Source organism: Eublepharis macularius, chromosome 16 (assembly GCF_028583425.1).
Source record: "Eublepharis macularius isolate TG4126 chromosome 16, MPM_Emac_v1.0, whole genome shotgun sequence".
In the NCBI taxonomy this organism is placed as follows: domain Eukaryota; kingdom Metazoa; phylum Chordata; class Lepidosauria; order Squamata; family Eublepharidae; genus Eublepharis; species Eublepharis macularius.
The window spans coordinates 43,443,613-43,467,229 of NC_072805.1; the positions used below are offsets into that span (position 1 = coordinate 43,443,613).

At 43.0% G+C, this 23,617-nt stretch overlaps 1 protein-coding gene across 1 annotated transcript in view; it reads left to right on the forward strand.

Moving 5' to 3' along the window:
• CDH13 (cadherin 13) overlaps nt 1-23,617 on the forward strand; it is an 879,383-nt gene that overhangs the window by 425,010 nt on the left and 430,756 nt on the right. The window contains exon 5 of the mRNA XM_055000790.1: nt 13,798-13,950. Coding sequence (XP_054856765.1) covers nt 13,798-13,950 — 153 coding nt within the window. The remainder of the gene's footprint in view (nt 1-13,797; nt 13,951-23,617) is intronic.

Consider the following 23,617-nt stretch of genomic DNA (forward strand, 5'->3'; position numbering starts at 1 on the left):
TATTTATTGTGGTGTGAAACTATTCCAAGCCCTGATGTTAGGGCACTGTAGGGGTTGTAGAAGTCTTATTTATTCAGAAGGAGTTTAAGCAAAACTCCATTTTAAAAAGGGGTCACTGAGAATATATTTAAGTGATTCTTTTTTTTTGGCAGTGTGTGATATCCTACCATAGGTAGAATGAGGTTCCTCCAGCCGAAGTAAGGAGCCTTCATCCAACTTAAGCGGCTGCCTCACTGGGAGAAACTCCTTAGACTAGAGATAGCTTCAGGAGGGTAGCCTGAAACTATCCAATAGTACCTAGGTCCAATAGTACCTTAAAGACCAACTGGATTTCCAAGATAGGAGCTTTTGAGAGACAGAAAGGCTGTTTTCGGCCTCCTGTGCTGCCCTGCCCAACTGCAGCGGAGGAGGAAGAAAAGGGCCCTCCCGCCCCTCAAATGGCAGCCATGGCTGCCATTTGTGGGGCAGAAAGACCATTTTTGGCCGCCTCTGCTTTCCTGCGCACCTGCAGGGCAGTGGAGGAGGAGAGAAAGGACCCTCTCGCCCCTCAAATGGCAGCCGCGGCTGCCATTTTAGGGGTGAAAGTCTGCTTTTGGTTTCCTCTGCTGCCCTGTGTGCCCTCAGGGTAGCAGAGGAGGCCAAAAAGGGCCCTCCTGCCCCTCAAATGGCAGCCGTGGCTGCCATTTGAGGGGTAGAAGGGCCCTTTTCCACCTCCTCCACTGCTGCGTGGGCCTGCAAGGTATTGGAGGAGGCCTTCTTCACCACTGCAGCATCAGATTGAAGGTAAGTGGGGGGCTGGGGCTTGGAAGGGTGGTGAAGAGCTGGGGCTGGGGCTGGAGATGGGGGGTGGGTACTGGGAGTTAGGCCATTTAAAGGGCCCTGGTGCTTGCAAGCAGCAGGTCCCTTTAAACTATCCGCTGGCAGTCGGCGAGGAGGGATCCCCCCCTGACACCTGCCAGCTGATAGTCTGGAAAAGTTTAAATGGCCATTCCCCCCCCCCCCGGGCAATGGCCATTTCAGCTGGCCCTTTAATACGAACCAAAGGAACCAGTAATCCAGTTCATGGAAGTTTGTGGAAACGAGCTTCCACAACCCCTGGTTCGTGAAGCCTGAACCGGGCTATTTTGTGAGTTTTTTGTTCGTATTTAGGTTCGTACCCATCTCTAACAGCGAGCATGCATAAAGACACTGTTGTTGGGCACTTTAAGCGCTAAACTCTATGAGTGAAGATGGGAAAGCTCTCCCCAAGTTACTTTAAACCCATAGACAGACTGAGGGCGAAGCTACAAGTGACGAATGACACTTGAATGGCAAGTGTATTTCTCCCTGTTCGCTTGCGCTCCACTCAATCCACTTGCCATTCAAGTGTCATTCGTCACTTGTAGCTTGGCCCTGAGCTATTTGTGGATAAATCGGGAAATAGCTTGGTTTCTTCCAAGATAGATTCTAAGTACTTGGAAAACCATCAGACTCCAGGAATGCCGTAGGACTACCTCTTCTCTTTTTCCACCCCTATTTAACTGTTCTTGGTACTGGGTAATTATTGGCAGGCAGTCTTGACTGGCCCTGTCTCGCTTTCTCCTTCTGCCCTCCTTTTTTCCACTGTGTCTCACAGGTTCCTTCTCTGAAAAGAAATCTGGAAACTGTAGTTCCCAGAATGCCACAATATATTATCAGGTGTTTAATAGCGTACAGTTCCGAGAATGCACCAATCTCTATAGATGTTATGCATCCAAGGAGGAGAAGGAGAGATAAAAGAGAAAGAGAGAGCTTGACCTCCTTTCAGCCTCTGTCTGCTGCCACCGGCAAATAACTCCTACCAGCTGAGGTGGAGAAGAAGAAAAGACGGGAGGGATAACATTTATCTTGCTTGGATTTAGTGTCCAAACCAGAGAAATATTCACCAGCTGTGATGCTTGTTTCACTTTGAAGGAGAATGTTAGGAGTTACCGCAACTTGTATTCTAGGATAAAGGCAGACTGAGTTTCCTTCTCCTGGGGTTAATGGCTAGATGCCAAAGAAAGAATCACAATCCAGAAATTTGCTTGCAGTTATAGGTAGAGGGGGAAGATCTGGACCTAAATTTTCTTCCAGAGGAAAAGCCAAGATTGGTCTAAACTCACAAGCCCATTCTTCTAAGGGCCAAGCTACAAGTGAGGAATGACACTTGAACGGCAAGTGCATCAAGTGGAGCGCAAGTGGAGGGCAAGTGAACAGGGCAAGTGAAATACACTTGCCATTCAAGTGTCATTCCTCACTTGTAGCTTGGCCCTCAGTTATTAAACAAATGAGGACATTCCTTGTGATTACCAAATTAAAAAGATGTTGGGCAATCTTGATTTATTATAAGAACCTTTCAAGAATTCCTCGCTGATATAATATCGAGCTCCACCTTTTGCCTTGTCAAAGACTTATGTTTCCTCTCGCACTTATTATGCAGCATTATATCCATTCCCATTACTGACTGTAAATAATGGCATTAAAAATCAGGAAGCATATTTCTAACATAATATCAACATAAAGTGCCTTTTAATATTCACTAAAGCCAATTTAATGTGAATGAGTTTACTGATTTAATGTTTTTTAGCTAGCAAATGTTTATTTAGTATGTTCCACTGATGTGAATTAAATAGTGTTCTAGGGCAGGGAAAGTGAGCATTTATTTGTATTACAAATGGTTTGAAAATGAGAAGGAATGTGACATATAAAAAGGGGATATTTTGTATAATATAGAATGACGTGATCTGGAGGGTTAAATGCAGATTACTCCACGGACACCCGCCCTCCCCAGGCTTTCTGTAGAAACACGATTTTGCCATTTCCCGGAATGAGTTTAATCATTATATCCAAAGGAAGGAATTGTTTTCATTGTAGCGGGAGTTGCATTCATCCACGGAACATGTGGTGTGGTTAGAGAAGTGGTTAGCATGTTAGACTACAATCTGGGAGGCACAGGTTTGAATCCTGCGTGGGCCAGTCACACACTCTCAGTCTAATCTACCCCACAGGGTTGTTGTATAAAATGGAAGAGTGGAGAATGATCTAAGCTCCTTTGGATACTCTTTGGGGAGACAGGTGAGATATTAATTGATCGATCCAGCCAGTCTGTAGCTGGATTTGTCTCTTTCTCCCCTATGCTTTCAACTTCCCCCAAAAAGTATATGATACCATTTCTTTCTCTCTTTCTCTCTCCCTCCAAATCTCTTTAAAACCCATTTGATAATCCCTTAATCTTTATCCCAATCTTAACCAAAGTTTTAACTACATTTGCTCGTATCTGGTCTTCCAGATGTCTTACCTTCTTTCCCCCATTGCTGAAATTAGTTTATAAGCTTCTTGTGAGCAGAAGTCTGTTCTTTTTAAAGTCCTTCCCCCTTTCCAACAAGGTTGTCATGTGTGGTCAGGGAGATATATTATACCCTGAACACAGGTCCGCGTGATTGAGGCCCACTTTCCAGTCGAGTCTCAACTCTCCACTAATGCAGACTGAGAGCCAAACTACAAGTGATGCCTGACACTATTTGGACACTTGTCAGCTTCCCTCTAGTTTTGCTGGGGAATGTAGGCGTCCTGGTCTTGCAGCTTGGCTCTCCGACTGCTGACCAATGGACTTTTCAACTGTCACTTGTCCAACATTCCGCCAAGCTGCCTACATTTCCCATCAAAACTTGGGGGAAGCTGACAGGTGTCCAACCTGTGTCTGGCATCACTTGTAGTTTGGAAACCTATGTTCTGCTTCCTTTCCCTCTGGATTGGGTTTTATACCATGTTTAAGGAGACACACCCAATCTTGGCAAAGAGCAATCTAAGAAACACTCAAGGGGTCTTTGACAAAATGATATATTTGGGGAAAGCACCAAGACACAGTCTGGTGAAATCAGAGATGGCGTTATTGATGGGAGTAAAATGCACACTCAAACAGCTGGGCAAATACTGTGCCAACTGATAGAATGGCCATGTTAGGATGTCAAGTCTCAGGTGGGGAAGAAGTATGCTGGAGGCATTACCCTACCACTCTGGGGGCTTGGAGGAAATTCTAAAAAGTCTTTTATTAGTCAGTGTGAATGGAGAACTTTTAGTCGGGAATGCCAATGTTAATCTAGGCCTTTGTTGGCAGGAACGTAAATGCAGTCGGATCCTTTGTGTCTAAGAGCACCTTGATTAAGAACTTGAGAGGTCTTGATTAATAGTCTGATTGCCCTCTTAGTTCTTATTCTCAGTAATGGCAATGAGCTCAGCCTCTGCTCCATTCATGCTGCCCTTTGTTGTGGAAATGGCCAGAATCTCCGTTTCTTGGCCTCACCTGTCATTCCTGGCCTCAGGATGGGGAAGCCAACAAAAAGAAAAGCCAACAAAAGTGGAAGAAGGACAGTCTGGCTGTATCCACACATCCTTGTATATTGCACTGTTGCTAGACTATAGCAACAATTTGCCCCTGGACTTTCCGGTCCAGGCAAGACTGTCCAGTATTGCCGTGCTCCAATACAATATCATAATATTTAGCAATGTTTGAATGTGGCTAACAGTATGATATATAATTTCACTTCTTAATAGTAAATAACAACCACAACAATGTGCTTATATACTGCTCTTCTTGAAAGATTAATGCCACACTCAGAGCAGCTAACAAAGACAGTGTTATCATTATCCCCACAATGCAGCTGAGGAGCTGGGCTGAGAGGAGGGGCTTAACAAGACCACCTGCTGAGTTCATGGCAGTAGTGGGAGTCGAATCAGCAGAGTGCTGACTCATAGCCCAGCCACTTAACCACTATGCTACAGCAGCTCTATTGATTGCTGAATCTGAGTTGTTTCCAAAATCCCCCTTGTCTGTCTGTCTGTCTGTCGGTTTATTTATTGTCCTTTGGATTTTCAGTTCTGGGTTACCAGCTGGATTTCCAAATAGTAATGGCTGCATCTGGAACCCTCTGGTATTCTGATGTTTATATCCCTACCGAGTGCTTAGCATGCACCATTTGCTATAATTCTCAATTCAATCCACTTCTTTGTGTCTTTTCTCATCTTCCATATCAGCAACATGCCTTAAAAAGCACTGAAGTAAAGCAACCAGTCGGAGCCTGTGTGTGTAGGAGCGGAGACTGTGTGACAATGTCTTAAATAATGCCACAATGGCTTTTCTTGTTGAACACCTGGAAGTTATGTCATCACATTGCATGATGTTCTAGGAATTTCCCAGATCTCTATCATAAAAACCACAGAGATCTGGAAGATTAAAATCCATTGACACCTTATCTGAAGAAGGGCCTTTGACCTTCAAAAGTTTATACCCTGAAAGTCTTGTTGATCTTTAAGGTGTCACTGGATTCAAATCTTGTCGTTCTGCTGTAGACCAACATGGCTACCTGCCCCCCCCCCAAACTATAGAGATCTGGGAAACTCCTAGAGCATCATACTGCACAGTGTCTGACAAAGGGAGCTTTGAGTCTCGATTCAAAAGCTCATACCTTGGAAATCTAATTGGTTTTAAGGTTCTGGTGGACCAGATCCTGCTCTTTAACTGCAGACCAACATGGCTACCCACTGAAACATGACATGGTGATGTCACTTCTGGGTTTTAACTGCTCCAGCTCCTCACTGTAGAAATGGCTGGCAGTAAGGAACAAAAAGCAGAAGCTTACCTGCCAAAATGAGCAACCTGGCAGCCAGATAAAGCAGTGTTGACCTGATGCAACTGTACATGCAGTTGTGCTGCATGTTTTAATGCACATTCCTGCACCGGTAAAAGGGGGGAACAGATGTCAGTAAACGTAAGGAACTGAGAGCCAAGCTACAGGTGACGCCTGACACAGGTTGGACACTTGTCAGCTTCCCTCAAGTTTTGATGGGAAATGTAGGCATCCTGGTTTTACAGCTTGGCTCTCCATTACACCTGCAAGACCAGGATGCCTACATTTCCCATCAAAACTTGAGGGAAGCTGACAAGTGTCCAACCTGTGTCAGGCATCACTTGTAGTTTGGCTCTCAAACCTGAAACAAACAGCACAGCCCCCCACTAAAAGAAGCACCATCATTCTATCCCATTGCAGGGAATTCCATAAGTTAATTTATTCTTCAAACGAAGAAGTGATGCTTATGAAAGGTTGACACAATTGTCCATTGTTTTTGTGTGTCATCCAAAAACAGAATCTCTCATTGTTTTCAAGGCTGCTCCAATGCTTAACTAGGAATTTCCCAGATCTCTATGGTAAAACCTGACAGATTCAAGTCCATTAGCACCTTATCTGAAGAAGGGGGCTTTGACCCTCAAAAGCTTCCATCCTGAAAATCTTGTTGAGCTTTAAGGTGTCACTGGACTCAAATCCTGTTGTTCGGCTGCAGACCAACTCAGCTACCACCCAGAAACTATAGAGATCTGGGAAATTCCTAGAGAGTTCCTCTTAGTGTTTAGAGCCATGTAGCTTATAGAACGATTCTGAATGAATGTGATGCACCATACCTGCTTGTACATCTTCCCCATGTTAGATGATGAGCCAGACCAATACTATTGATTAAATTGTTTGGGATGGTTTATGTTGCCTCGAACTTAAGAAACAGTTTCTCATCTCCTGTTTTACCTCTTCAGAATTGTTTCTTATTCTTTTATAGTTCTAGCCAATATGTATTTTCCGCTTTGTCTCTCCACAGCATTTTTTTTGTAGGGGATGCTTAATTATTTAGGTATTAAGGGCTTACCAGATTAAAATGTTGAAGGTATTAGATTGCTCCTGTGGAGTAGTTTACTATCCTTGACAGAAGTATCCTCACCCTGCCAAGATCCAAACCTGTGACCTCTAGATAAGTTACTTATACAAAGAATATATATATATATTTTAAAAAAACCTTCCTCTTGTGACCTTCTGTATACAAGCCATGGATTTGTTTCCTAGGGAACTACAGACTGAGAATAAATCTATAATTAGATCTGTGGGTTATATGCTACATATGGGAACTGGGTGCTAAGCATTTCCCATCTGGGAGGGAAAAGATCTAAATGTAACAAACTCAATTTAAGATAATTTCAATTACAAGAGACTCATTAGAGAAATTATATGAAAAATAATACCCCGGATTGTGGTACACTTTTGGAAAATCATGTTTTATGTGGGAGGAGATTGGGTCTTTTGAGCCAAATTGCCTTTGGTGCAATTGTTGACCGCTGCTGTTGCACTGTTCATTTCTTGACTTTAGATTTCCAGGATTGCAGTTCTTATTCTACAGCATTCTAACCAGGCTTGAAGATAACAAGATTAGGAATGTTAAGACACATTACCGCACCATCGTTCTTGTTTAAAGCTCTAAGCTATTTCTGGTCAGCTCATCCTACATCGAGGGCTTTATCTCTCATCTCATTTTTATCATCATAATCATTCTTAGAAGTGGGTGAAAGATGAGAGAGAAATAAGTTATTCAGTCCAATCGAGAGACTTGAACTTGGATCTTAAGATCATTTCAGTGCTTTTGGACACTAACATCTTAGAGAAGCTGTACATCTGGTCAACCGTTTTCTGATGTTCCCTGGGTTTGAACTACATTAATATGTATATATGTATTGCAGACCAATAAATCTTGAAGATATTTTTGCTTTGCTTTGTTTGCCACTTTGGGGGAAGCATGTGGATTTTGAGCTGTGTCTGCTAGATATATAACCCCTCCCCCCATACCTCAATACCTGTATTGAGGGACATGACGATGGTGGTGGTGGTGGTGGTGATGGAGATGGTGATGGAGATGGTGGTGATGATGTTTTTGTTTTTGATGCTCTTGCTGATGACTTTGATGATGATACTGATGTTGTTGATGATGCTGATGATGTTGAGGATGATGATGTTTTTGTTGTTGATATTGTTGATGATTTTGATGATGGTATTGATGTTGTTGATGATGATGAAGATGTTGAGGAGGAGGAGGAGGATGTTTTTGTTGTTCATGTTATTGTGATGATTTTGATGATGGTATTGATGTTGTTGGTGGTGATGATGTTGTTGATAACGATGAGGATGTTATCATGGTTCACTAGATGTTTGGGTTAGAAGTTTTTGGTCCTTCACCAACTCAAATTTTATCCAAGAATCTACAAATCAGTGAGTTATCACCTTAGAATGTGCCATGTTCCAAGTAGTCCAGCTGTTTGCAATTGTTCAGTTGTTATCTTGGGCGGGGTTTTTTTGCATGTTCACCAAGTCAGATTTTATCCAAAAATCTAGGGGTCAGTTTATTTTATTGTTATTGTTGTTAGCTTCATTTGTAGCCCACCTTTCTCACTGGGATGCAAAGCCTATCCCCTATTATACTCCACTTAAAACAAAATAAAAGTGAAAAAAATCTGCACTCACATGCATCTCCCAGGTAAAAGTGGTCCATGAGGATGCAGCATCAGAGGTCTGAAGAAACCTAATTAACCTGTAAAAAATATAGCTAAACGTTAAGAGCCAGATGTACAGTTCTGTTTGTTAAGTTAAACTGTGCCTATTTATTTACTATCAGTACTTTGCCTGTCAAAAAAGGAGAGAGATAAACATTTATTAAAGTTTGTGATAATAAAAAAAACCCTGATAAAATCAGATATGACGGGATATTTTTCCCTCAAAGAAAGCAAGAAAAATCTCAACAACATACTTTTCCCTCACACGTTTTCATTTTACTCACCCCCACCTTTCATAATGTAAGACTTTGGACTTCCTATTTTTAAGAAAGAACTATGTATAAAAACAATCCCAAATATTTATGCAGAACTTTATATATATATTAGCGCTTCCATCCTAACAGTGAGACTGGTTTTGTTATCCACATATTGTAGAAGCAGGATAGAGGTGCTTTGAGTGTGTGGCTGCATTCAGGAATCACAAACAAACTCTAATTTGTACTGAAAATGTGTCAGGAAGTCTTTGACTGACATGCTTCCTGCCTTGAACAGAGAGCTGTGATCGAAGCCTTCAGATCAGATGCTTACAGCCTCTGGATATGATGGTTCCCTTAAGTTACCATGGCCAGTAACCATATCCCCCATGAATCTGTTTAATCTTCTTTTAAAGCCATCTGTGCTCTGTCTTGACCATCACTACGACCATTGGCTGCAAATTACATAATTTATAGTGCAATCCTAAACAGACTTACTCCAGTTTATGCCCATTGGTTTCAGTGGAGTAACTCTGCTTAGGATTGTACTAATACCCTAATGAGTGAAAAAAGTACTTCCTTTTGTCTTATCCTGGATCTATTGCTGGCTTATCCCCTCCCTCATTTTATTTATAAATTGCATGTGAAGACTGTATACGTACATGCATGATGCACAGGTTTGCCAGATCCCGTGGGGGCCAAAACTGGGGACGGGGGTGGGGGGAATCTGTATAGAACCTTTACAGAATCTGTTCCTGGTGTGATCCATTGCTTCCTCATTGCACTGGAAATGACATTATTTTCTGACGTGATGAGTGGGAGCATGCTCATTTCTGCCCTGTGCCTCCCAGATGGAGTGCATGCAGTTGGCCAATTCCCCGTGCCTCCCTGCTCCTCTGCCAGTCAGGTAAGCAGTGGCATAGGCAGCATCCGGGGATGACGGAACCCCTACCCTCAGCAGGGGACCAGCAGTCCTAAATACAAACAAATCTTGAAAACAAATAAGCAGAGAACTGAAACCGTTGACAAAATATAAAGGAATATTCAAGAAAACAAAACTATTCCTTACTCCTGGCACCTACGGCTGAAGAATCTCAGGTAAAAGAGGAGGGAACCTCTATTGAATACCTTGGAGAGCAACTGCTGGTTGGACTAGACCAATAACAATCACTCAGTGGCTTGGGAGCCACATGGAACTCTCTGACTTGCTACCTGTGGTTCTTCCGAGCGCTGTTGCCCAGTACAGAACCTGCCCCATGCTTTCAGTCCTTGCAGTGGACTTGTGGTTAGAAGGTAGTTCCCACCTTGAAACATCTGCTGAAGAAAATGTAAGCTGTGAAATCTCCTTAAGGTACATGTAGGCCTTATGCTAAGGATGGAAGAAAATGTGGCTCCCTTGGTTGATGGTAATTATGAATGTACCCTGACCTGGATAGCTCAGGCAAGTCCGATCTCATCAGATCTCAGAAGCTAAGCAGGGTCAGCCTTGGTTAGTAATTGGATGGGAGACCTCCAATGGAGGCCAGGGTTGCTAAGGCAGACAATGGCAAACCACCTCTGATAGTCTCTTGCCATGAAAACCCCACTGCCATAAGTCAGCTATGGCTTGATAGCACTCTCCACCACCAATTGTGAAAGTGGTTCTCTGCAAGCTGTGGAATGAGTAACATTGGACCAGACAGTCCTGAAGTGCATGGATGAATGTCACACACAAGCTCATTGGACTGAAGAGGAGAACACATTTTATTTGATCCGTACTTTGGGAAGGCATGGAGTGTATCCGACAGGACATTTTGAGCTAGAAAAATTGCTGTTATTAAGCGGTCACACCTTCAGGGTTGCAAAGTTGTAATAACGTTGCTGAAAGTAGAATTGCTATGGTTGTAAAGCTCCTCCCCCCCCCAACAAAAAAAGTATCTCCTAGGGATATTGCGTACGAGTTTTTTCACCCCTCTCCACTTATCTCTTTCTCTCTCGCTCCTTTGAAAACACTCTCTGATTTACTTCTGTGATAAGATCAGAGCAGCAGAGGGATCAGAATGTTGGAATGAGCCTAGCTGGAAGGGACATGGTAACAGCCGCTGAAAAATAGCAGCTGGTAAATTTGTCCTGGCCAAGATTCGGGGAATGGAGGGGATTGCTAAGTCAACTGGCCGATTTGTTTTACGCTGTTTGTGGGCTTTTATTAACTTTCCCAGTGCCAGTTCCTTTAATTTGAACTTGCCTCCCAGTGAAGCTGCAGATTGCTTCGGGATCAGCAGTTTCCTTCCCGACTTTCTTTTGTAGCCCCTTTCCGCCTCTCAGATGCTTTTTTAGCTCTTGTTGAAGGTTACAGGAACATCAAGTGTGTGGATCCAAAAGTTCTCTGCAAGGCCTTGGAAGGCAGGCAGCTTTTCTCCGAATCTTTCTCCATGTGTGGCACGAAGACCCTTATAGACAAAATCTGCACCAACTGCAGGCAGCTCACGTTTAAAGTGCTGCTTTTCTTAACAAAATCTATGGGGCCTTCCAACATTCACAGCTGATGTGATGCAATAAGTATTTCATAACTAAAATGGGCTTGGTTTCCTCCCAAAAATGTCGCCGAAACCAAACGTTGTGTAGGGGTAAAACTGTCAAACTGCAGTCTGAGAGACCTGGGTCCACACAAGTGTTCTCAGGTGCCCCATGGTAGTGGCAAACTCCGGGCAGTTTGCCACCCTGTCCACAGGAGGTGGCAAGAAACCTGGTGATCACCTATCTGAAGAAGTGAGCTGTCACTCATGAAAGCTCACACCCTACGACACATTTTGTTAGTTTTATAAGTACTGCTGGACTCTTGCTCTTTCCTGCTACCCTTGTGAGTTTGTGGCTGTTAGGGTTGCCAATAAGTTTGGGAAATTCCTGGCGATTTGGGGATGCAGGCTGGAGAGATTGGAGAGAGAGAGGTCAGCAGTGATGTGTTGCCAGCCTACCCTCCAAAGCTGCCATTTTCTCCAACCATCTTGGTGCCCTAGAGATGTTGTAAATTCAGGAGAAGTCCAGACCCTACTTGGAGGTTGGCAACTCTAGGGACTGTGCAGTAGCCATTCTGAGAGCAAAGCCAGAGCTGACTGAGAGTCTCTCTGCACGAGACCTCTGACACAAGAACACTCAATGTAGAGAGATGCAATGTTAGCCTGGAAGTGTAGTTTCAATTTCACCTCTCTACAGAGCAGGCAAAGATCACTCCTCAGAGAGTTTTTTCATTCCATCTTTGCCTGACAGAGCCTTTGGGGAGGCGAAGAGGAAATTGACAAACCGTTGGAGGAGCAATCTTTGCTGGCTCTGTAGAAAGGTGAAATTGACATAGCCTTTGGCTCTATCTTTTAAAACTATGCTTCCTGGTTAACATTGTGTCCTACACTTGAGCGTTCTCATGTAACATGTCTTGTGCAGAGAGAAGCTAACTAATAGCTTCAAAAGGACTTCAAACTTTGTTCTCATCAGAGGCAAAGATGCTTTCTGAGTGCAGCATGAAGAAGAGATGTTGGAATGGTGTTTCTTCCTTTCCTTGCTCTTTTAACCAAAGACTGCTGCACAAAGTGACAGTCCTGATTTCTGCTTGGACATAATGCAAACAGGGGAGCACGCTTCTTTTGAACCATGGTGCCATTATATGAGCATTTTAATTAGAAGATGTTCATATTTCTGTCTTATTTCTGGGAGCACGTAGCTCCCTCTTGTGGCTAATTAAACATTAAACAAATTATTGCAAATTTTAAAGCTCTCTTCTCTGTAATGGTTTGTGCTGTTACTCCAGTCTTAAAAGAACACGTACAAAGCTAGCCACCCACCGTTGGGTTTATGAACCAGGATCTTCTTCATTCTTTGGTGTAGAAATCCCTTCCTTGTGCAGCCTTGAGTGTGAGAAGGAGAGCTGAATGTGTTTGTGTGAGAGAGAGTGAGAGTGCAAAATTCAGAAGAAGAGGTGACAAAGACTGTAAAAGCAATAGCAAGAGAAGGGAATTAGATAGGAGGTAATGAAGAGCTGTAAAGTCTATACTCCTTGAACACAGATTTTTTTTGTATTTTCTAGTTATGATTTCTTAGGCACTCCTGGGTTTGCCCATTCACTTCAATACCAGGACAGTTATGTGAGCGCAAAGGAAAGCATATACGTCACTTGCCCCCCTCCAGTCCATAGAGATGGATATGTCCTTATAGACTATCTTGTCCAACTCCTGTCTACCTCCTGAAATACAAAACTCCAGACAAATGGCTCTTTCGTGGGCTTTTTGCCCAAATGGCTCTTTCTTGGGCTTTTTGCCAGACAATGGAAACAACCCCACCCACCCACCTCAAACTACAAGATTGGTTGTTGAAAGTAAAAAAAAGATCTATATCTTAGTGAAATTAACTGCATATCAGAAAAACAGAGATACCAGTAAGAGAGATCTTGGCTGTTTCCACACTACTCATCTTCATCCAGAATGGGGTGCAACGTCACGAAAAAACGTGGAAGATAGCGTCTTCTCGCACGAGTTTTGCATGACATCGCGCAAAACTTGTGCGAGAAGACGCTATCTTCCGTGTTTTTTTCATGATGTTGCACCCCATTCTGGATGAAGGTGAGTAGTGTGGAAATGGCCCTTTTATGGTCAGGAGCAATACAGAGAATAGAACCTGTAATTATGTAACTAAAGGAGGCATTGATATTATAATTGAATGAAGAGTGAGTTTGCGTATTGGTGGAGACTGGAAAGAAGGTTTTGGATCAGTAACATGGTCAGTAGATACCAGTATACTTATTTATAACTTGTATTTTATCTGTGTATGTTTTTTTTATTTTGTATATGATACAGTCTGTTAATAAATTAATTTTAAATAAATAAAAAAAGAAAACAAAGGCATCTCAAAAAATTAAAGTCAACTTCAAAGAATACAAAAAAGAAATTTTAAAAATCCTGTGATGAGGACCATAGAGATTGGGGAAATTCCTAGAGTGTTCTGGATGCGGTGATCAGAAATGATGTTGCTGCATCTGCAATGGCATTTCCCCCCATTTTCTTCCACTGCGAGAGTGGACGAGAGCCAGTATGGCGAGAGGTTGCTTGTGTTGGCAGGCAACTTGATACGCTTAAGTAGCCTCCGAGGTGTTCCTAAGATTTTCTTGCCAGTGATTTGGCCTGAATTCTCTTCCTTTTTGTTTTCCTCGTGCAGGTTGTAGACAATGACAGACCAGAGGGCTCAAAATTCAGAATCTCTGGGAAGGGAGTGGAACAGGAGCCTAAAGGGTTTTTCAAGATCACTGAGAGTACCGGAGAGGTCCTCGTGACACGACCCCTTGACAGGGAAGTGGCAGCCACCTACCAGGTGAGTTCTTGCACATTGCATTGCGATACGCATTATTGTCACCTTGCTTAAACTTGATTGGTTAACTTGATCGGGATACCATGCATAAGCAATGAAGGTAACATGACATCATATTAATTTTTTCACACATGAGATCCATTATGTTTGATTATCCTGAGTCTCCTGTTTGACGATAAGCACCAGGACCCCTCCCTCATGCACACACTCAAACGTTCTTTGGTAGTCCCCCATTAGGTATTGTTTTCAAAATCTGCTGTTGTGAATACGGCAATGATTTGTGATTGTTCCCATATCAACAGCTCTTTCTCCGTCAGACACTCCAAAAAGGTCAGGTCCCAGAGATTGTAAAGGGCAAGAAGAAGTAGCTCAGTATCTTTACAACAAAAGCTACAGTTTCCATAGTTGTGGGGGACAGAAAGATCTAACACAACTGGGCAGATCAAGAAACTAGCTAGGAACAAGAAGCTTAATGTGGCAACTAGCAGAAAGCCAGCAGAGGTTTTGTGAATGAAAAGTAGATGGGTCAGTTTAGTGACATAGCAGGGAGCCGGTTGGATTGACTCTTCTTTATCTCCTAACTCCTGGAATTTAGAGAATTTAGTCAATTTAACCTCCAGTAGTTTGTTCCTAGCCCTGACCTGGATGCCCCATGCTACCCCAATCTCATCAGATCTTGGGAACTAAGCAAGGTTGGCTCTGGTTAGTACTTGGATGGGAGAAAACCAAGGAAGACCAGGGTCACTATGCAGAGGCAGGTAATGGCAAACCCCCTCTGAATACCACTTGCCTTGAAAACCCTATGGAGTGGCCATAGGATGTCTGAAACTTGTTGGCTCTTTCCCCACCAGTTTCCTTCTGTAATATTTAGTCCTGGTGGCGCAGAATTACTGTTTGGGCTGTAGGGCTTCCTGTCGGAACCCCCCAATGCCTGGATTTCTGCCAAGTACTGAATGCCGCAGGGCAAAAGTGATGCTCTGAGGGAAACTCTCCATTGATACTTTAAACCACAACACTGAACATGCCAAATCCATTACAGCATATGCGAGATTACAACCCAAATGTATTTCCTTTGGAAAGAGCCAATCTCCCCTCTTAAGCCTTGCAAATCACATAAAAAATATTGCGGCATGTTAGATGAGCCAGAAAGCAGATGCAAATGTATATTTTAATAGGCTGCAACTCTTTCTGTGCGGCCCGTTGTATAATTCTGCCGCTCAGCAGGCCAGCCGAAGCCCTGTTGCGCAAACTGCAGTCGAGAAGTTCTGCAGAAGGAAAACGTTCAACTTGATTAGTCAGTCTTTGGGAAAAAAAACAATGAGCTGGAATCAATGAAGATGTATTGTGAAGTCAAGAAAACAGCACGATTCATCCCCCTTGATTTTTCTTGATACATGAAAGTATATGAGTTGCTTGAAAATCTTTGCAGTTCCTGAATTCCTTTGTGTGTGCGTATTTTTTTTTTAAATGTCCTTTTCTTCATTCGTCGCTTTATGAATTATTTTAAAGGCCCAAATGCAGATAAAAATAAAAGGAGCTGAAATCTCTCCACTGAAAGGTATAAATATTTTCCAAGCTGTTGTTGCGGGTGAATGGAATTCTGGTCCTCCGCCAGACAGAAGTGGGTCATTTCATTCCACTCAATAGACCTAAAAAATGGGTCCGATTGATCCAGATCAGATCATTCGAAACTCTCTGTGGCACAGTTATTCTTTCCAGTCGTTGCATAATTTGATTCTTACCTCGAACAAGTAGCTATGCACCTTAGCTGAGTAGGGGCCCAAAATAGGGAGATTAGCTCTGATCTTTATAGTAGAAATGGACATAATTCAACCATGTAATACTGTCATATTGAAATGATATCGGGGGAAAATGCTTGCATTTTTTGGGAGTTCTGTGCACTGGGGTTGAAGAGGAGAATGGACAGACTTTGATAGAGAGTGAGGGGTCCTTGATCAGCCAATAGGCATAGAAGAGAAGGAGCAAAAGGTACAGTACCTGGTAACACGTAGATTAGATTACTGTAATGTGCTTCATGTGGGGCTGCCCTTGAAGACTGTCTAGAAGCTGCAATTGGTACAGAATGCTGTGGGCACAGTTTGACTGGAGGAGGTTGTAGGGACCATATGACTCCAGTCTCGTTTAATCTACACTGGCTCCCAGTTTGTTTCTGTTGTGTTGATCTTTAAAGCCCCATAGGGCGTACCTTAAGGACAGCCTGTCTCCATCTGTCATTGCCTTTCACCAGCAAATGAAAACTTTTTTTTGTTTTATTTGGTCTCCCTCTGTAACTCTTATTGGCCCTTCTCCCTGGTTGTGTGTGTGTGTTTGTTTTTATGTGTTTCTATGTTTTTTATTATTATGTGTGTTTCTAGGTTTTTATTGTATCTATATTTTTTAAAATGTTGTTTTAATGTTTTAATTTTTTAAAAAAATTGTTGTTTGACTGAAGGGCCCTATTTTGGGTGGAAAGGCAGCATGTAAATGTTTAAATAAGGAGAGGGAATAAATACAATGAGAAATAAAGGCCAATATATAGGGTGGAGACTGGAGAGACTGAATCACTGGGGAGATGTTATAATGAGTGGTGCAGTTCCCGGGGGTAGCCCTCACCAAGAAGTTTAAAGAAATTGTTCTTAAGGACCTCCAGCATGCAAAACATACATTCCACCGACTAATTATTTTAATTTATTCTATTAAATTTATATTCCGCTTTCCCCGCAAGCGGGCTCAGAGTGGATCACAGTAATCTAATAGATACAATAAAAATATGGTGGTAGCATAAATGAAAGCATCAATCAGTAAAAAAAAATCCCTTAAAATTGTCGTGCACATATCGCTTAATCCATCAGACATTAACAAATCCGTGGGGCAGGGTGGCCAGCTACCAGAAGAGTACACAATCTGGGAGGACCACACCTCACTTCTGTCAGGAGACTAGTTTGGTGGTCCGCCCACCTCAACCACATGTAGCCAGATCCCCGGTGTGGCAATCTTTCCTTAATGTCTTATCACTGTTTTACCTGACTGTGGATACTGCAAATGGTGTTTTGGTTTTGTTATCTGGCTGTTGTGTTGTTTTCAACAGCAGAGATCATTGCATATTTAAACAAGAGAACGGGACAGATTAACCACTGGAATTAGTCTTCGCCTGGCCTAATATATTACACGGACTTTCACGAGCTTGGTCATTCATGAGTTGCTCAGCTAATCCTGGTAAACAGTTTGCAAGCCAATTCAATAAATAGTAATAATAAATCCAATTCTGTGACTCAAAGGCTGTTAATATGTTGGCTGGCATTTGTGACAGATAACTTATGGCGAACAAATCAGGTTCCAAAGTCATTTTCTTTCTTGGCAATGCAGACTCCCAGACTTAACTGGGGGGGGGGTCAGTTGCAGGCTTCTCAGGAGGGCAGCATGCGGGATAGCCAGCAGATTAGGGGTGGCACAGTCTTTCAACAGCCTCCATGGGAGCGGAGCCCGCACAGGCCCGATTCAAACACCTGGGCCAGCCAATCAAATCAGGCTGGCCTAGGCAGTGAGGGGCAGGGAAGAGGACTAAGGACCTGGGAGGTGCACTTTCTGCACAGGTCCACTGTGCAGCCCCTGCCCCTCGACAGTTGGCTCATGCCAGGATCCCACACAGCCCTCCCTTTCGTCAGAACTTTGGAGAGAGCAGACAGCGTGGGCATTGGGCACCAATCTGTCTGGGGGGAAATAGGGCCTGTGAGCTCTGTTTCCTCATTATGGGGATCCCCTTAAGGGGTCTGGGGAGTGGGGCATGGCAGGCACATGCCCAGCTTGGAGGCTGTCAGGTCCGCCTCACTCTCAGGTGGCACGAGATCCACACAGGGGTGCACACCCAAGTGGTATCCCCTTAATTGTCATCCTATGGTCTTCCCCCCTCAGCAGGGGTCTGAGGGTGTGTGGCAGTCATCATCTGGCAGGTGGGTCAGCCAATGTTCGGACCAGTGCCCTATGCAGCGCTAATGCTCTACGAGCTGTAATCAATAAAGCTGTGGCCTATTTTAACTCCATTGTGGTTTTCTGGGGTGTTTTGTCGCCTTGCCTCCTAGCTCTCCTCCCACTCTCTGCACTGGCCTGCAATTGAAAAGGTGCTTTTGTTTTCCCAAAGGATGTGCGGCTGAAGGTCAAAGTTGAGGAAATCCCTGACTTCCTGTAAAACATGGCTCCTCGTGAAAGATCAAAGCTCTTTTTGGGGCTTTTTCGTTGCTTCCCCAACACAAATGGAAAGCTTCCTTGGTCTATGGGAAGAGAATGTTGCTGAACATCATGGTTACAGTGAGGGTTAGGGCTAGGGAAGGCAATAGCAGAGTAGCAGAGTCCCCTTAGTGCTTAGACATTAAATTCTTGTGATGCTGCTGCTGAAGTTCATATTCTCCATGCTCAGAACATGCACATTAGCAGCATGTAATGCCCCCAATTCAACATTAACATTATAAACTGATAGTTATATCGATGTATTGTCGAAGGCTTTCACGGCCAGAGAACAATGGTTGTTGTGGGTTTTCCGGGCTGTATTGCCGTGGTCTTGGCATTGTAGTTCCTGACGTTTCGCCAGCAGCTGTGGCTGGCATCTTCAGAGGTGTAGCACCAAAAGACAGAGATCTCTCAGTGTCACAGTCACTGACAGACACTGTGACACTCAGTTTGTGACACTGAGAGATCTCTGTCTTTTGGTGCTACACCTCTGAACATGCCAGCCACAGCTGCTGGTGAAATGTCAGGAACTACAATGCCAAGACCACGGCAATACAGCCTGGAAAATCCACAACAACCATTGATAATTATATCCTTTTCTGACCACTTTACTCTAGCCCAAGGGCCAAAATTTTTAGCAAGTATTTTATCCAGACTAAAATGATACCCAGTTAAGGAGAAAATTTCATTCTTGTTATCTGAAACAAATGCATATGTGTCTTATAGAGTTTCATTATTTGCCCTTGCTGTAAAGAACATGCGCTCCGAGGTGGCAATGCAAAGGGATGTTACTTAGATAATTGTGGTTTTTTATCCCTATTGTACTGAATTTGTAACCATATTTTAAAACTGATTTCTGATTTTACATGTTATTTTCTGTGTATCTGCTGATCTATAGCTTGTATACAATTTGTATCGCTTACCATCTAGGGCAATGACTATACACAATAAATCAAACTATAGTTATGAACTGATAGTTGTCCAACTCAGATTGCAACAAGCCAAACTGAAAAAAATCCTTCCTTTCTCCCAATTTCTATGTTCCTGGCTGTGGAGGCAACTGTAGAGGCAACTGTGGCAGAATCTCAAATGCTGTCTCAGCAATGTATGATACTCTTGAAATCTGAGCAATGCAGCCCCAAAGATACCCCAAATCCTAACGTTTTCCCATCTTTTTCCTCCTTTGGCCAAAACTGAATTTTTGTATGCAGGATAAAACTCTATTAGCAGGTCCCCAGGTACAATACCAATTGCTTGCTTGCATATCCAACTCAGGCTTGCTACTAAACACCAGCTGCATTGAACATATGAAAGAGCCTTATACTGAATCGTATCATTGCTTTATCAAGGTCAGTATTGTCTACTCAGACTGACATTGGCTGTCCAGGGACTCTGGTAAAGGTCTTTCATGTCACCTCCTTCTTGATACTTTTAACTGGAGATGCAAGAATTTAACCTGGGACTTTCTGCATGCAAAGCAGACGTTCTTCCATTGAGCCACTTCCCCTCCCCAAGGACATTCCACTACTGGAGGTGCTTTTCTCCATTGAGGAAGGCTCCTTCCATCGGAAGAAAAGACTTGTGCTAGTGGAATAGAGCTGGGGGATCTAAAACAAGGCTCTCATAAGCCCCTGCCCAAGCTGCAGTGCCCTTAATTTTCCTGTTAACTGCAGCCATCGTTGCAGTCATTCTTTGATATGACCCCATTTCAGCACCTTGCTTAATATCCCAATTAACTTGCCTTTGAGAAAAGATACCACTGCCTGAAATCCACTACAGAACTCCCAGCACAGTGGATTTGAACGCATCTGTTTTGTATCATTATCAAAAGCTTCAAATCCTTGCACGGGGAGGCACTTTGTCACTGTGGGGCAGGAGGAGAGAAGGATGAAGGCTCTTAAGAATTGATTTCATACCTGGGACGTGTTAAACATTTTCTAACCCAAATGAAAACCCATTGTGGGGGAGCTGGTCAATTATCTCTGTTTTGTTTCTTATTTGAGCAAGAGGCATTGCCAAGATAAATTTCTGCAAGGTTGGTCAAGTGGCTTTACCAAAATTCTTTTCTTTTGGGTAGTCTGATGGCTGAAGGAGGTCAGCCTTGTACCTTGCTTCTCATGCATGGATTTGTATTGGCCAAAAACAGTTCTATAAAAGACCCTTGACTGATTCCCATTGTCCTGTAAAAGAATGGTGCATTGCAGATGGGGGCTTCTCAGGTTTATCTCTTGAGGCTTCGGGGCAGACAAGTCCAAACCTCCTGATGAGGTTATATGTAAGTACATTGGTTGCATGAAATGAGAGTGTTAGCAGCAATTCCTGATTCCAGCCTTGCTGTAGAAGACAAGCTCACCTGAAGCCTTGAGTTCCCGATTCCCTATTAAATGGAAGCTGGAAGAGGCTGAACTTAGGATAGCCAATTATCCATGCTATTTTATCCTGCCTTAAACAGAGTGGCTGTTACAAATTTAGGGGGCGGGTGTATATTATAACCAATGTTTGCAAAATCCACCTCTTTTTCATATGTGAAACTCTGAAATCAAAAGAAGCAGAATGGAACCTGAATCACCGTTAATTGACTATGCAGAAAACACCCATAGCCCTCCATAATCAAGCAAGTAAAGACAGCAGTGTTGTTTCCAGCAGAATGTTCACTTCATGCATTCATTCATTCATGCATTCACGCATTCACACATTCATGCATTTATAGCCCACCCACCCACCACCCACCCAAGCAGACTCAGAGTGGGTCACAGCAATAATAAATACAAACTTAATGTGATAGATTTAACAATAAAACTCTGCTAAAAAGTCTAAAACATCAATTGAACATTATGACAATTGACAGCATCCACAAGATCTCTTAAATGCTTCTATATACAACATATAGAAGCCTGGTTGAGTTTTCCAGCTCTTTCTAGGAGATACGGCCCAAAAAGGGGCCAGGAGGCTTGCTGAGATCATTGATACACCTGGACAACGAGAATACCTTCTCAGGATCTGGGTTAGAGTCCCTCATTCCCTGCTCCCCTCGAGTCCCTCCCTCCTTTTGGCTTTTAAGCTACTGAAGTGTGTAAGGCCCTACTTTGTCCCAGGTGTATTTTCCTGAAGCCATGCCCACCTTGACTTGATTGGGTTGTCCATGAAGGACTCTGGGCACAATGCCCCAACTCTCTAGGGAGATGGAAGAGTAGGTGAAGCCTGGTGGGATTAGCATCATCACGTAGCAACCTTGGAAGAAGAGACAGTTGTCCTCCCTCCCTCTCATCTCCCACCAAGGGGCAACCAGGCATACACTAGTTGGAATGGGGCATCCTGATAGCAGGACCAGCTGTCACAGGGTCACACATTGTTTCCCCCCTCCCACTTTCTCTGCACTTCAATCTTCTGAAAGGTGGAAAGAGAGGCTCAAGTCACCCAGTAACCTCCCCCCCAAAAAAATATTAATAAAAATTGTACAGCATAGTGTCAATATAAATAACTGCTTGATACAAAAACTGACAAGAACAAAATAAGCAATCTGCACAACCTACTGAATCCCTTCAGACTCATCGATGCTAAATAAACATTGGACAGGCATTTAGGGAATTCCCAGACATTAAAAAAAAATAAGATCTCGCAAGTATGGATTTGCTGGAACCATTTCTTGTTCAGCAAGATAATCCACCACTGGGAGCCAAAATTCTTGGAAAGACCTTTGATACGTTTCCAAATTTGGCCTAGTTGAACTACTCATAATTCTGCTTTGAATGTAACCCATTAACTTTCATGTCTGACTGGGGAGTTGAACTCATATGAAGCTAACTTATACTGAACCAGACCAATTGTCCATCAAGGTCAATGTCTACTCATAGATCCGGAGGAGTTAGCCGGGTTAGTCCATAGACAGAACAAAAAAAGTGGCAAGCCACCCGGAAAATGGAAAAATCTCTCTGTATATATAGGTATGAAACATGCAACAATATCATATGACAAGTGTGTTCAATACATGTACAATAATATTACAGTGTATTTATATAATCATAATACATTCAAGAATCTTAATTGTCTATCTCATATCCCAGTCCAATCTGAACGAGAGACTCAGCGCCCTGTTCCCATGAATCCTTTAGGAACTAGGCAAATGCTCCAGGTGTGAAAGAAATGGTAAATGCATATTGATTTATGTCCATCGTTTTTTCTTATATAGGTGACACTCAAGATGTTGCATCTAGGATCCTGCTGGAAGCAGCCCAAACTGCAGCCAAACTGCAAAGTGTTAGTCCATAGCAGCAAAATAGTAAAGAGTCCAGTAGCACCTTTAAGACTAACCAATTTTATTGTAATTTAAGCTTTCAGGAGCCACAGCTCTCTTTGTCAGATGCATCTGACTAAGAGAGCTGTGGCTCTTGAAAGCTTATGCTACAATAAAGTTGGTTAGTCTTAAAGGTGCTACGAGACTCTTTACTACAATGTCTACTCAGACTGACAGTGGATCTCCAGGGTTTTAGGCAAAGGTCTTTCACATCACCAACTGCCTGCCCCTCATATCTCTCAAGTTCCATCCCACTACACTAACCACCACATCACATTGACTCACATGGCAGGATTTTCCCATTTTCATTATTTTTCGGTCTTGGATATCTACCTCTCTTGAATTCCTCCTATCTAGGCCGTGCTGAACTCAGTGAGATAGTTCTTGATAAACACACAGAGGACCACCTTGCTCATCAGTTGCAGAGAACTCTCCTTGAATACAAGAATATTCAAACACTTGAAATCCCACTTCAAAAGAGAAGCATCCCATACCCTGTAATACTTATGACTACCAGGGTCTGCAAAAGGTTATGTCCAAATAATTGCAGAAAACAGATTAAGGTACATGAGATTTGCACGGTATTGTTCTGCCTAGGGCCAGAGGCTGTTTTTGTCTCTCTTCTAAAAAAAACCCAGAGTTCTGTTTTCTGTTGAAATACATTAAATATCCATTTTCTCACAACTGATTGTATAGGAGAGACGTCAGCTGCCACTTAACCTTGCCATTTTCCTGTTCTCTTTATGTACTCCATCTGTTTTCTTCTAGCAAAACTGTTGTATTTTCCTCTGATTATTCTGTCCTGTGAAAATCTTCGCAAGCCTCAGTCTCGGTCTCAAATCCATTTTGCTTTGGCTGCCGTGTCCAGGGCTAACTTCCTCGCTGACACACTTAGGCATGACAAAGCCCTTTTCTCCTTCCAACAAATCTATGAAAATGCAGTTTCCTGTCAGAACTTGTATGCAGAGACAAAGCAAGGATGGAGGGCCTGTTGTCAGCACCATTTATGGCAGAAGGGAGAAGGCTGATGTGCGTAAGAACGGACATTTCATAGTGACCTCTAGAGTGGAAAAATGTTTTTTTTCCCTGTTCTCCATAAAGATGAAGAAAAATAGGAAGATTATTGAAGTAGTGAGGGTACACAAACCTAAA